The 14,197-nt window shown below is 40.0% G+C and overlaps 1 protein-coding gene across 1 annotated transcript in view; it reads left to right on the top strand.

The window, feature by feature from the left end:
* The window catches only part of nalf1b (NALCN channel auxiliary factor 1b), an 86,810-nt gene extending 72,986 nt beyond the window's left edge, over positions 1–13,824 (top strand). The window contains exons 2-3 of the mRNA XM_003452935.5: positions 5,969–6,140; positions 8,377–13,824. Of these exons, the coding sequence (XP_003452983.1) occupies positions 5,969–6,140; positions 8,377–8,678 (474 nt within the window). The 3' untranslated portion in view covers positions 8,679–13,824. The remainder of the gene's footprint in view (positions 1–5,968; positions 6,141–8,376) is intronic.
* Positions 13,825–14,197: the final 373 nt, after the last annotated feature.

Below are 14,197 nucleotides of genomic sequence, written 5' to 3'. Positions count from 1 at the left end.
AACAAGCAGATCGTTAAGAAACCGGCCCTTAAGTGTCCGCGCAGCCATTCAAATGTAGCATGAACGTAATTGAATAGGCTACTCTCTTTGAGTTGTGTGAGTGCTTTCTACTTGGTTTCAATCAACTGATTGTGATGGGGCTTCAGTCTGCTGCCTGCCTTGTTTGTGCTTTTGTGTCACATTCTTGTTGGCTCCTCTAACGCCTTTGCTAACCATGTCTGTTTATTTAATGTCTGTCTTGTCGTTCAGATCATTAGTTACGTTATATTTTCTCTACATAGCTGCAGCTGACATAGTTTCTATGCTTGCCAGGTAGAGACGCCGCAGGCTAGTCAGTATGCACGCATGAATTAAATCAGTGCACATACAAGGAAACGCACATACTGTAGCGTAATAGGAATGCAGTCATATTAGACTGATTATAGATGCGCTTTCTTTCTTTGCAGGGACCATTGGTTTGCTTTACACTGTGTTACATGTTGTTTAACAGATTATATTTGGCATAACCTTTGCTGTTTTACCCTTCAGCTCAATTTTATCATGGGAGTCCCATGAGGCATTGCTGCTGCTTCTGCTGCTGCTGCAGGAACTAAGGGAATAGCTTACACGCTAGCTCCTACTAAAGAATATCCTCTATTTGACCCTTTATGGCTCTGACTGCCTCAGTGTCACTTCTTGAATGGACTGCTCATTTCATACAACAATGTGGAAAGCATACTAAAGTAGAAAATGTGCTTGAATTTACAGGATATGGGATTTTTTGTGTGGTCTGTATGCAGTACATCGTTTTATTCCATTTAAACTTAAGCTCTAGTTTTTCTAACATATCCAGAGGGAAAATGGTGCATTTGTGTTTTCTTTCTGCGCTCTTTGTACAGAAAACTGGAGACAAAATCTGGATGACAATCAATTAAAACCTGTGCAAAAGAAAGAGAAAAAGATTGTTTCTATAACAATGAGCCTTCACTTGATCTTCATCATGGCTTTGTGCTATTTACTGTACTCCTGTGCTCCCAGTTTGATCGAACATGAAAATAATCCAATTATAAGCTATTATACTGTCCTCAACTGTTCTATTATTGAAGATGAGGATCATTTAAAGTAAACGAAGCAGAAGAGAGGATAAAATGAGAGAGCCTAGATGGGATGAACCAGTGAAAAGCTGGTAGTTGAGTGACAAAGCTGCTCATGAGACCCCAAATATGTTTGTGTGCGTATCTGCTGCATTGCACTGCTGGTTAAAGAGGAATGTGTTGCAGCAATTTGGTTTGTTGCTACAAGCTCCCTGAGTCTCCCCGTCAGCAGTTCAGCTACAACCACAAGTCCAGATAAAACATTAAAGACAAGGCACTGACAAGGCAGGGCCCTCCGGGGCCACTTAAAACCAATACCACGGGCCAGGCTATAAGGCCTTCCATCAATTACAACCTTATTAGACTAATCGTAATGAAATAATTCAATTCAGGGGACAGCTGAGTCTCAACTCTGCAGATCACCAACAGTGGAGGGGAGGGATCGGCATGGTTCTTTCTCTTTAAAAATAGTTGAGTCGTATTTGCAGAGATGAAGAGCGAAGTCACTGAATCTACGTACTATGGTTTCTTTTTCAAATTCTAGAAGCCAATCTTCAGCCTGCTTTGACTACTTAAGCAAAGAAACACAGCTAATTTACTATCGTTTGTAACTCCAGTCCCTTTAATGTTTATTTTTTTAATTACAAAGAAATATTCAGAGTCATATTTTGTCTTGTTTTGTTTCATTTTATGATGCGTTCTGCCTCTAGGAGGAAGAGTGCCGCTGCCATTAGGCCAGCAGCATTATAACTAACTAGCTGGATTTAGTTTGTTTTGAAAAAGTAGAGCGTGATTACTTACCTTTGTTATTAAAAATTGTGGACACTGAGTGTATTTTTTGCACCTGCTTCTTCTTCATTTTCTTCATCTACTTGATTTTGACTTTATTCTTTTAAAATATCCTTGGAACCACAAGTAAGCCTGCAGTCTCAGAGCGAAGTGCTGTATTGGGGTGATACGGTGCTATGAGGTCTTTAAGATCAGATTATCTTGATTATTCGAGCCCTTGTATGCGAGGAGAAGGACTTTAAATTTGATTTTGGATTTAACAGGAAACCAATAAGGAGAAGTTCATATGGGAAATATGTCCTCTCATTTTGTCCCTGTCAGTCCTCTTTCTGCAGCATTGTGGATCAACTGAAGGCTTTTCAGAGAACCTTCAGAACAACCTGATATTCATGAATTGCAATAGTCCATGTTTATTGGACACGTATACCATGACGTGTGTGTTGTGAGACTGTATGAGACACTTGCTCAAAGGGAGATGACGCAGTGAAAACCATTAAAACAGTCTTGAATAAGAGATGTAAAGCATGTGCAAAGTGATGGAAAAAAAGAGTGTAAAAATTTGAGAGCCAGCTGGCTGACCTCTAACTAACAGCCTGTGATTGAAGAGAAGGCTGTATTTTATTCGCTCCCCAAGGGGACTGAGAGAACACAAAAGTTATATAAAGGACAGAAAGAGTCCATCCTACCACCGTCTGTATTAAGACACTGCTCTCCTTATCGCTTTCGCTTGCTGTGTCTTCCTTCCACTCTGCGATTTGACATGATAAATTACCAGTCACAGCTCCACTGCAGACTCATAGTTGAGGGAGTAGAGCTCTCACATGCAGCAACAGCAGTAGGCTGCTCTAACTGGGACTGAGTGCAAACGGACATAACTGTGTGGCAAAGGGCCAAAGCGTGCTGTAGTCCTTACACCACATTTGTCACATCTCCTGCGTTTCTGGCAGCTGTTCTGCTGACTGATGTGTTTGGAGGTCTCCATGTATGTGTTGGTATCACCTAGATCTAACCTACACTGCTGTCCTTTGTCTTACAAATAAGCTTCACTGCTCACTGAGTCTGTTTTACTATACTATACTTACTATACTGTTCTTCTGAAGGCACTTCAGACGGTGTCGCTCCTTCGCTGGTGCGATAGATTCTTTAGTTTTTGATTTCGCTTCATGTTTTGGATGCAGTGCAAATGACCAGACAGACCTTGACTTTAACATTGTTTTTTCAGATTCTACTGAGTAGGGAAAATGTATCATGAATACCAAAAGAGACACTGCTTATCAGTCATTGCCTCTTACATTGTTAATGTAATGTGATACATCGCTGAATGAGAGGCAACCTGGCATCCAGTTTATCTTTATCTCTCCACACTGACAGCTACAGGATGAACAACTAAAGGTTCTTCTAAGGTTGTTCTTTCAATTTAGGCTGTCTCAACTGTTTGCGTCTTCTAATGCAATCCACGACTGCCTTGATGATGTTGACATCAGGTCTCTCCGGGGGCTGTACCATCTGTCACTGGACTCTTTGTTCTTCTTTTCTCTGAAGATAGACCTTCATGACTTTAGTGTGTAAGCAAATCTAAACCGTACAACAAAATATGCACATTCATTTAAATGCACATAAATTTGCATAAAATTTGTTATTTTATTAGAAATATTAACTTAATGTGTGCAAGATATGACTCAAGGTCACGTGACCATATTTTTGCTGCTCCACCAGGTTACAGAGAAGGACAGTGTGTGTGTGTGTGTGTGTGTGTGTGTGTGTGTGTGTTTAATAGTGTGTGTGGTATCAATAAAAAGCCTCATGCTGTAAATATAAGTGCAGAGAAGTTTACTGCATAGTGTCTATGAATGTGAACATATTCACCAATACTTGCATCTCAGTCTGAAATATGCATTGCAAATGGAACCATCCAGGCTTTTTTAATCATGTTATTTCTGATTCAACATCATTATATTGCAGATTGCATGTTTTAACTTAAAAGAATATTTGAGCAGCAAACAAAATAATCTCTTCTCACAACAAATGTGACATTCAGACTGACGCTAATCCCCCCACCCCAAGTATGAAATATTTGCCAGCTTTATTTAAACATGGGCAATGTTGGTGCATGTTTTTCCTTTTGTTGTTTTTTATTTATTTATCTTGAATTCATATTAATATTCACACCAAATTTGTAAAATAATATTCAGGTTTAGCAGTTACCTCAGGCAGCCCTTAGTTGAAGCCAGCAGCGTGGCCTGTCAGGGCATGGACACTGGACACTCTGAGGATGTCCTTTGCTGTCTGGGCACAGGATGTTAGCAGCAGATCCTTTTGGTCCTGTGCACATCAGGCTCTGGGTCTTTGTGAATCTTTCTTCGAATCATTCTGAGCACTTTTTGTGGTGTGTCATGGTGCACTGTCCTGCTGAGGGAGGATGCTGCTGTCAGGGAGTGCCATTCCCACTGGGGCTGGGCATGCTTGATCTACAATACTGTTATTCAGCTGTGAAACCAGGTCTCTCTGTAAAAAAATACAATGTAGTGGAACAAAACGGCAAATTTTTTTCAGCCAGCAGTATTGTTCCTGATTGGTCTATGTAGTTAAGAAGTTTGTTCAAAAAGGACTGAAAAGGACATTTTAATTGACTAGTGTTCATCTGTATATCTAGTTAACAGTATATTAGCTAATATCACCTTTGTAAAGCAGATATTAGTAATGTTAGGTATATTTTCTTGTTATTCACAACACACTCTTTACTGTTAATCTGGATATATCACAAACACACATGTATACCTACACCTATACATACAGGCAGACAGACACACACACACACATACATACTGGCAACATGTAAATATTCTGTCTGTATGGACAAGTGATATGATCTGTGCTTTGGTGCACTGCTTTTAGGTGTGATGATTAGTGCACAGCAGGTGCTAGCTTGCCTCATAGTCTCTGGAGTGGTGCTGCAGGAAATACCATCTAATTGCTGCAGGTGATAATACCACACAATGAGGCGACCAACTTATCGCATGAAAAAAAGATAAAATAATGTGCTAGGCAAATCATTTTTCCCCACTTGTGCACTTGTTGAGCTGAGAAAATGGGCGAGAACATTTTTACCAATGCCAATGCAAAAGCATTATGTAATATAAGGCTTTGACCAGATTCCATGTATTTGAGCTAACCTGAGAAGATGACTACTTTACACAGTGGCTCGAAAACAGGAGGATTTGCGTTATCGAGTGTTTGCGAACTGATTTCTATCGACCGTGTTTACACATAATACCAGTTTTTGGCTGCAGAACGACTGATCAGAGTCAGTTAAATCAACCCTGATTATACTCTCTCTGGGTTAAGTGCGTGCATGGCGAATGAAAAACGTTATTATCAAAGGAGCTCCATCATTACAGTTCGCCATAGCAACAGGTAAATGCAAAGCAGACCCACCATTTTCATCCAGCGTTAGGTGTAACAAAGCAAATTTATCTTTAAAAAAAATGTCATATTATTACATTCTTTTTCAGTGCTGTTCACATTTAGCACACTCGAATTTCTTGAACTGTAAAAAAAGGCTTTTATATAGTCAGTGCTATAAACAGACACATGGCGTTCCCAATCCAAATATTGTACAGGTAGTGATAATAGCCATGCTACTTTGTGTTAAAGTTTGCTGGTGATGGTCCTACAGTAATTTGTTGGCACAATATTTGAATTTAAGCATGCATGTTATCTTTTTTGTTTTTAATGGAGCTCAAATATTTTAAAAGGTATTCATTTGTCTGCTGTGTCCTGTGTTGCTCTACTTAAAGACCGCTCGCATAAGAGCAGTTAAGGGTGCAGTTTCAGTGCAGAGCAATACTCAATTTCAACATAACTGGACAAATCTCAGTATTGACTGACAAAGGGATGACTGCCCAGCAACAACTAAATTCAGCACAAACAGTGGATATCAGGATCGCCAGGATATCTGCTCATTCCCGTGTGGATCAGTAGATGTGGAGGTCATGATGATTCACATCAATGCAAGCGTGTGAGCATGTGTGTGTGTGTGTGCGTGTCATCCAGCAAAAGCCTTACTAACTCATCAATATCCTCTCACCTCTCTGTCTTCCACCTAGATGGTTTATAAGCCTTGGCTGTGTTCTCAGTACTTCCAGACCACCCAGATGCACTGCAGCAATCGAATCCCCTGTGGTCAGTACTGCCTGGAGGTGCAACAGCGGTGCCCCTTTGTCCTGCCCGACAATGATGATCTCATTCACGGAGGCAGCCCCAGTTTTATATGCACAGGTACAAAATAATCATTGTGCATTTGATATATTGTTGTGTTTGTAATTTTATCCTGTGTGCTTTGGTGCTCAGTGAAATTTCGGGCTAAGGTATTGCTATTCTGGGATTCAAAGCCACACATCAATTTCCTTTAACCTCCCACCTACTTCATTTACCGCAGGCCACGCTCTCAGCCTGATTACAATGAGTAAGCACATGTGCTTAGCGTTTCACTCAGTAATCCTTCAGGCGCACAACCGCAGAAGAACAGGCAGAAAACACGTATGAATTTACACTTACAGGATGTTCTGACTAATCATCAGACTGACAGGGAGATACACCATAACAACAAATTGCTGCCAATTACTCATAGCTCCACGAGGCAGCTGCACGTTACAGCACTGAGACAATAGGTCCATATGCTCCGTCTGTCCTGAACAATACAGAGCGCTTTAAATGCTTCTCAGTGAAAGTTTAAGGTGCTTTCATTTGTGAAACGTGAATGGACCGGAGCCACCCAAAGGGATAAAAGTGATTTGCATTTCCGTGTCTTTGGGATTTTAAAGCAAAGCGCACTGCTGTATATCAAAAGTCTGATGTTTCAAAATGTCGTCCACTGGAAAAAATGCCGGATTCTGTTTACTGGTCCTGATCGGTGTTTGCAGCAGCAGGGTTTAAAAAAACAGCAGATGCATGAGAGTGCTTAGTTGACCAATCACCAACAGTCTCTCATCCTTCAGAAACTGCTACCTCCTGAGTAGGCACAGGAACTGTCTCACCAGAGCCTGTTTATTCTGTTAGAAAGACTGAGTTCCTGAGAAGATTCTAGTGGGGGGAAAAACACGTTTATTACTAGTGTGTGTCAATACCGAATGCACTTATTAATGCACTGCTCTAAATCATAATATAATAGCTAACCATGTCAGAATGGCACTTTTTCCCCACATACTGCTGTTCAATAAAAGTGCATTTTGTAAGAATTTTAAATCTGAACCTTTTATTTCACTAACTTGTGTATATTATGTTAATGCAAATATAAGACTGAAGATCTGCATGGATATTTAAGGTCAGGCTATCTAAGAGCTAACAGGGATCTGGAGCCTTGACACACCAATATTGGTTTTCATAAAACTAATGACTGAAACGTAACCAGAAGCCCTCGAGTTGCTTCACTTTAACTAGAAAACCCAATCAAAAATTAACCAAGCACAACCTCATTTTTAGTCAAATCACCTCTGGTTCCCATGACAGCAGCATAATGTTGAGGTATTGACAGGAACAAATACTGAAGATAATCAACCAGTAGTTTCTGAGTCTTCTCTGTGACGAGTGACAGATGCGCCAAGATGCCAAAAGTTCAGAGGATTAAAGCATGATGCACTTTTCTTTGAACACAACTCTATGTGGGTTGAGTCCCCACTGGCATCATATGTTGATGCTGCCCTCTGGTGGTCATAAGATGTGATGAATCAGTTGCCTGTTTGTGCCAGTTTTTACTGAGACATATATGATTATAAAGAACAATCAATATGGCTGTTTTTTTCACAGTAAATTCAAACCAGTATTCTTTTCTTTTCATTGTCAATGTGTCTTATAAAAAGCCCAACATCAGTAACATGTAAAGTCTTCTCTCGCTCCATTTCTTCTCGTCCCCTTCTAAAACAATTTATTTGGAGAAATTTTTATAAATACTTTGCATATCTGTTAAAAAGAAAATAGTATGCTCCTCAAACACCTGGGAACTTTATTTACTTATTTATTCATCTATTTATTTTTGCTGTGGCTTAATAAATTAGAAGTTAATAATACACATTCAATAAATATTTTTGGATAATGGTTAATAACTACATTTTTTGCACTAATGAGTATTTATGGATCCAGAAGAGTTTAAGGGCTTTTTTTCTTACCAAGGCAGCAAATTAAATATGTGCTCTGTACAGCAGGAGAGACTGATTATGGGAGTTCATAAATAAGTGAGTGAGAGGGTTATAGCTTCTGGAGCTCTTTCAGTTTTATCTGCTGTGTCTTTGCAACTGTAATCCAAAAAATGGAAGCTTTGTCAGAGGCATGCAGTAACTACATTGTTCCTCTTCTTGCAGGTAGGTCGTAGACAGGAAGCAGGAAACATTTTTTTCTTTCTTTTGCTTTTTTAAAAAAAGCAAAAACAAGTATGAATTTATTAAAAATGCTGCACAGAAAAGTGCATTTCTCACTCTTTTTTCTTTACACCCCTCCCACCCCCAAAAACAACCTCCAGGGCTGCTGGAAGACTATCCATCAGGTGTGGACCCAGATGCAGAGTGCTGTGACGTACGGTGGTACTTGAAAGCAGACAACCGTTCCCGGGGGACCCTGAAAAGAACTCACCCACCATGCCAGCACCGTACCTCCCTCAGCTCCTCAGCAGCCTGCAGACTGTGTAACAGCCGGCTCAAACTCTGCCTGCTGGTCCTTGTCCTCCTACACACTGTTGCCAGCCTCACAGCATCCCACAATGCAACAGGACTGGGCCTCCCCACCATCACGCCTCTGGAGGAGAGCCCTGCCAACGAGGAGTGATAGAGCTGCCAGGAGAAGGTGAGGTTGTTGGGGTGGGGGATTCCCTCACCATGGCAACCGATGTGGAAAAATACAGCCACAGCTGTGCGAGCGGCTGGAGCTGTACGCCTGTGGACATCCTGCAACGCTTTCTGGCAAATGGAAAATGTGGGACGCTTTGATATTAAAAGACACGGGAATCAATCAAGACAAATGAATAACTAAACAAACAGACATACTGCGGGGTTCAAACAGTCCCTTCTGTAGGGAAAGGGGACAATGCCACAGCCTTTGTTGAGAGGGAAGGTCAGCTTCCTCGTGGCTGAGTTTCTCTCACTACGCTTTTTTACACTGTGTTCCAATTATTGGTTTCTGTTGCACTGGCTAACTATGGAATAACACAATCATATTCTCTTTTTAATGTTCATCCTTTGTCTTTGTTTCTGAGTCTCTCATAGAGGAAGGAAATGTGTCTGCCTTGAAATAAGACAGACAACGTGTAAAGAAAAAGAGAAATATCTTGCAAGTTTGTCTGTGTGTGCGTTTTCTAAATTTACTTGTGTGCGTGTGAGCATGTGTGTGTAAGAGAATGAGTGTGTGTTGCTGACACAAAAGTCTACCTAACAGGCTGGTACAGCAGATGATTTTTATGGAGGCCCCCTCAGATGTCACTTAGCTGTGCCATGGTGTTTTCATGGCCACAATCTCATTAAACACCACTGACTTTTTTGAATGTGGTTCTGATGTCCATAATAAATACAGTGTTTAACGCAGGTTTACAGTTTCCCCTTAATTTGTTTTGTGAGATAACATTGACCCATTAATGTTGCTTTTAAATCCAAAATAGCAAAACCTGGCATTAGAAACCAGGGCCCGTTCCGTTTTTCCAATGCTTTAAATCTCACATGAGCTCTTTTTAATACAACGTGGGTCTTTTTACTAGCTTTGACCATAATTCCTCATTTTTGGCTATTCAGTCTAAGAGGTTTGATCAAATATAAAGTGTAAAATTTAGGCCATATGCATATGCATGGTTCTTTGCATTTAGGTAACTGTCATGAAGACTTCAGGTGCCAAAGAAATGGATTAGAAAATGTGCTTATCTGCTCTCCATTGTCTTTGTTACCTCAGCGAATGTTGTAGCATCATTACTACTACGTAAAGTGTCCTCATGACCAATAGAACCGACTGTCAAAGCTACAAAAATGAAATCCAATTTGTGGTGAGCCAGATGAAAGCTTTAGGTTCATATTGTGACAGGGCTGAGCCATGTGGACAAAATTTACAAATGATCAGAATTTTAAAAGGTTAAACGTTTTTTAGGGGTTACTTCCAGGATTTTGGATCACTGGATTTAAAATCATCATGTTTTTAATGCAGAGAAAATATTAAGTAAACATGAGTCGTTTTCACACTTTCACTGCAGCGACATACTTCTCTGGACATCTGGTTACGGGGCTGCATGCAGAATGCAGATGTCCTCATTAAATAGTTTTTAACCTGCCGTAACATTGTCTGGAGTTAATGTGTGAAAATGACGACAGTGACACAAGTAAAGCAGGGTGGCGAGTGAAAAGTTCATTTTTGTCAGCTTTTTATGGTGGATGTAAACCTGATGAATTATTGGAAAAATGATCACCTTTGTTAGTGTACACAAAACTATAAGATTCAGAGATAGGGCAATTTTATCTCACCGAATGAAATTAAGCCTATGCTTGTCTTAATCGAGGACATTATTTCTGGTTATTCTAAACAAAACTCCACTTGTCAGCATGGCTGAGCAAAGCTGACTGATGCTGGGAAAAAAAAACATTAGATCAGTATATTTAGCACCGTTAATTCAGACATAAAAAGACTTGATCTTTTTTAAGGTACTATCCAGTCAAATAGTGTCTGCAGCATACAAACAGCATTTATTACTCCTTTCCCCTTAAGCCTTGGATCGGCTTCTTCACCTTGACATGGGTTCATAATAAAAATGTAACAGAAATATGACTAATAAATCACTCTATGCTATGAGTACTACTTGAAAACAAAAACTCAATTTGCTGTTTGCCCCTGAACTAAAACCTAACCTCAGGCTTTTTATTCAAAGGAAACACAGTGACTGGATGTTACCTTTAATGACCTTTCGTAATTTGTAAACTATAATTCCCATGCAATTCTAAAAAGGATAAAATGTCAACATCTCATTAGGAACGGTAGCTCGCTATCTGCAGCTACTCCGGTTTCTTACACTGTATTCCTGCTCCCCGGCCGCTTGTGCTGAGCTGGTCCCATACAACACACAGACTGACATTCCACATCTGATTAGCACAGCGCTGATTCAGTTCTGACGTTTCTGTTGAATCCAAATGTGTATTACATGAACTGCATGTGGAGGCGCTGCAAGGTTATGAAAGCCTCTTTTGTTGATTGTCTTCAGCCCCACTCCCTGAATGCACCACATCTTATCCCAAATCAGCTCCTGTAGCATGCCCACTGTCTTGTACTTTTTCTCCTGACACGTCAAACTCCTGTCTCATTAAGTAAAGGGCTTATTAAGATATACAGATCAAACGCCATCAAAACAGACATCAAGCACATTCAAAAAGGTTGCATCCAAATTGTTAGTAAAGAAAAGGTAAAAACCTGGCTCATTTATTATTACTGTTATTGTTATTATTTTGAACTCATGCGGTTTCAGTACAAAGGTATTCCACCGGCTGTTACTGGAAAGCAGAAACAGAAACAAACACAGAGAGAGGAGCATGCCATTGTTTGTGTTTGCACCAATCGCATTATCTGTGATCATCTAGGTCCGCTGACACTTTGATTTATAAATGTTGACCTGTGTGTGAAAAGAGAGGAATGGTTTGACCTTAAGGGCTGACTTCTTCTTTTGTTTCTGGTTTTATTTCTTGTCTCTTTGATGAACAAGGCTGTGAGATCAGGTACCCGGTAAAGATGAGTAGATAAACAGCTTTTGTTGGATGCATTTTTTCCCCCCCACTCTCGAATATGTTTATTACTTATATGAGATGTCCAGTCTGATATCTGATGTCAACACTTTTATTATTAACCTTATATGAGGATTTAAAATTCATCATTATTCACACAATTTCTATGTAATAAGTATATTGGCTTATTTTGGCACTTACTGTTTAGACCCTGCCCCAGTCTCATTACCATTGCTGCTTGCATGAAATGCATACATAACTGTTTCATGGTCATGTGGCACGGCACACCCATGCCCATCATAAATGACTGCTTCCGGTTTCAGAACAATGCTGCTATACCATTGGCCACCACTAGATGGCAATAGATTTATTCTTTTCCACTGACACTTCTGCTAAAGGCCTACCACAAAAGGTCTGACAGATAAACGGAAACCAGGAAGGCAGAGCCCTTGAAAAAACTGGCTCGGGTCCATGTGTGCTGCTGCTGCTGTGTGCTCTTCTTTTGTTCTTATGCATAGATGTAGGTTAATGTCTCTGAGTCTCTTTAGAGAGCTCATTTGTGTTTAAATGACCTTGTGGCAGTGGGACAGATGTGGCAAACCACAGCTGTCTTTCACCACACAGGGTCTTGCAACATTACCTATCTGATATTAGCTGCAGTCCTGAAGCATGCATTTTAGTGTGAAATCAGTACAGTGATTGCACAGTAGAGTGTGTAATAACTGTGTCATTGCCCCAAAACAGACTCGGTATTATTTGCATTTTTCCTTTCTCGTCTTAAGGAAGTTTTTCCCCCAAATTTCCATAACATGAAATGCAGTAGAGGATGTGCAGACAAGGCCAGGCAGCGGTTAATGGTGCCAAAGCATAAATAAATCAAATTTAAAATACAGCATGACACAGTGCTTTTCATAATGACACATAATGGACATTAGAAGGAATACATAGATTGCCTTGCAAGTGTCATGCCAGCCTTGTCACAAGCACATGTAAGAGATGAGTCCACCTTGAAGTGTAATATGTTCAGCAGATTGTGATTTCATCCTGCCGTTAATGGCCGGCGGTCATGCTGCGATCCAGCAGCCACCAAAAGCCAACCGGCGGACGCGCCTATTCGATAAACCTGCATTCAAAAGTCATGCAGAGAGCATGTTTGCTTTACACGCAGCAGAGCATCCTGACTGTGGTTGCATGGGTGCGAATGCTGTGCATATGTGTTGTCCATCACACGCCTTCACACATGTTTGCACCAAGTATGGACATTTCTGTGTGCAAGATTTCTTCCAAAAAGAAAAAAAAAAGAATTAGATTTGACTGATGTAAATCTCTGATTTGACTTTTGTTGGTAATGCAGGCATGCACGCAACAGTTACTCTGTGATAATTTTATTTTTTTGTATGTATTGGTTCGTCAAATTTTTTACTGCATTATAATGAGAAGAAATTGTGTAGGGTCCTAGAGATTCAGACTAGATGCCAGACAACGGTCTGTAGCGATCATAAGTTACGGTCTATCACGTTCCATTACACACTGACTTACAAAATCGAATTTTGTGTTTTACCCCTGCACATATAGCGTATGTATGCCTCTTGCCCCGACCACCCTGTGCACCTTCCACTAAATAATATGTACACAAATATTGCCCTCTTTCACTCTTTCTCAGCCTCTCTCTGTTTTCACAATAGTTCTGTTCTCTATCCTGTGGATCTATGCAGAAGCCCATTCCTTTTTTGGTTGTAAATATGTTCCCTAGTATGCTGAACAATGTATGTCTCTCCTTGTGTACTTTGAGTTGATGTCATGCTGTTACTTTCTTCTTCTTCTTCTCCTTCTTCTACTTCTGATCCTTTTTTTATTTAAGCGTCTCAGATCATTGATGTTAAAAGAGAGCGTGGTGAGGTTTAACCAATAGACTTGTCCTCAGCTTTGCAACCTTATTGTGGAAGGTTGTGGCTTTGTGTGTGCATAAGCGAATGATTTATGATTATAGAGATGAAAAAGGTTCAAAGGCATATAGAAATATCATTGCGATTATGATTATTATTATTACTATTATACTACCAGTATATTGTAATATTATAGATGCTTTAGTTCAAGTAACTTCTTTAATTTTTCTACAAACAACTTTGATGAAATGATTTATAAAACAGTCTCACAAGTCATGATCTTTTCGAAAAGTATGAAAACTACTGCTACAATGATTAAAATTGTGTTCTGATGAAAATAAATACAGACATATAATCTGTTCCTCTGTGGTGCTTTTGCATGATGTGACTTGCTTTCAATCAATGTACAAAGGTAGTGGTGAACACGACGCACTAACCATACAAAACTCATATTTAGGGTTTCATAAAGACATAAAGACATGTTTGAAAAAGTGAGGACAGTAGGAGAAGCAAAAAAACACGAGTTAACATCTAAAACTATCTCTGAACAGCAGTTTCCACAACCTTTAAGCTGACGACGCTGGCTGCAATAACAGAACATCGCTGGAAAGTAACAGTGCTGACAGCAGTTAACTGTGGTGTTAATAAAGCACTCTGCTGACGTGTGCAGCAAAGGACATGTACAGTGCTTAACAGATTAAGTAGACAACCCATC

This window comes from Oreochromis niloticus, linkage group LG16, assembly GCF_001858045.2.
Source record: "Oreochromis niloticus isolate F11D_XX linkage group LG16, O_niloticus_UMD_NMBU, whole genome shotgun sequence".
Taxonomy (NCBI): domain Eukaryota; kingdom Metazoa; phylum Chordata; class Actinopteri; order Cichliformes; family Cichlidae; genus Oreochromis; species Oreochromis niloticus.
This window is presented reverse-complemented; position numbering and strand designations above follow the sequence as displayed.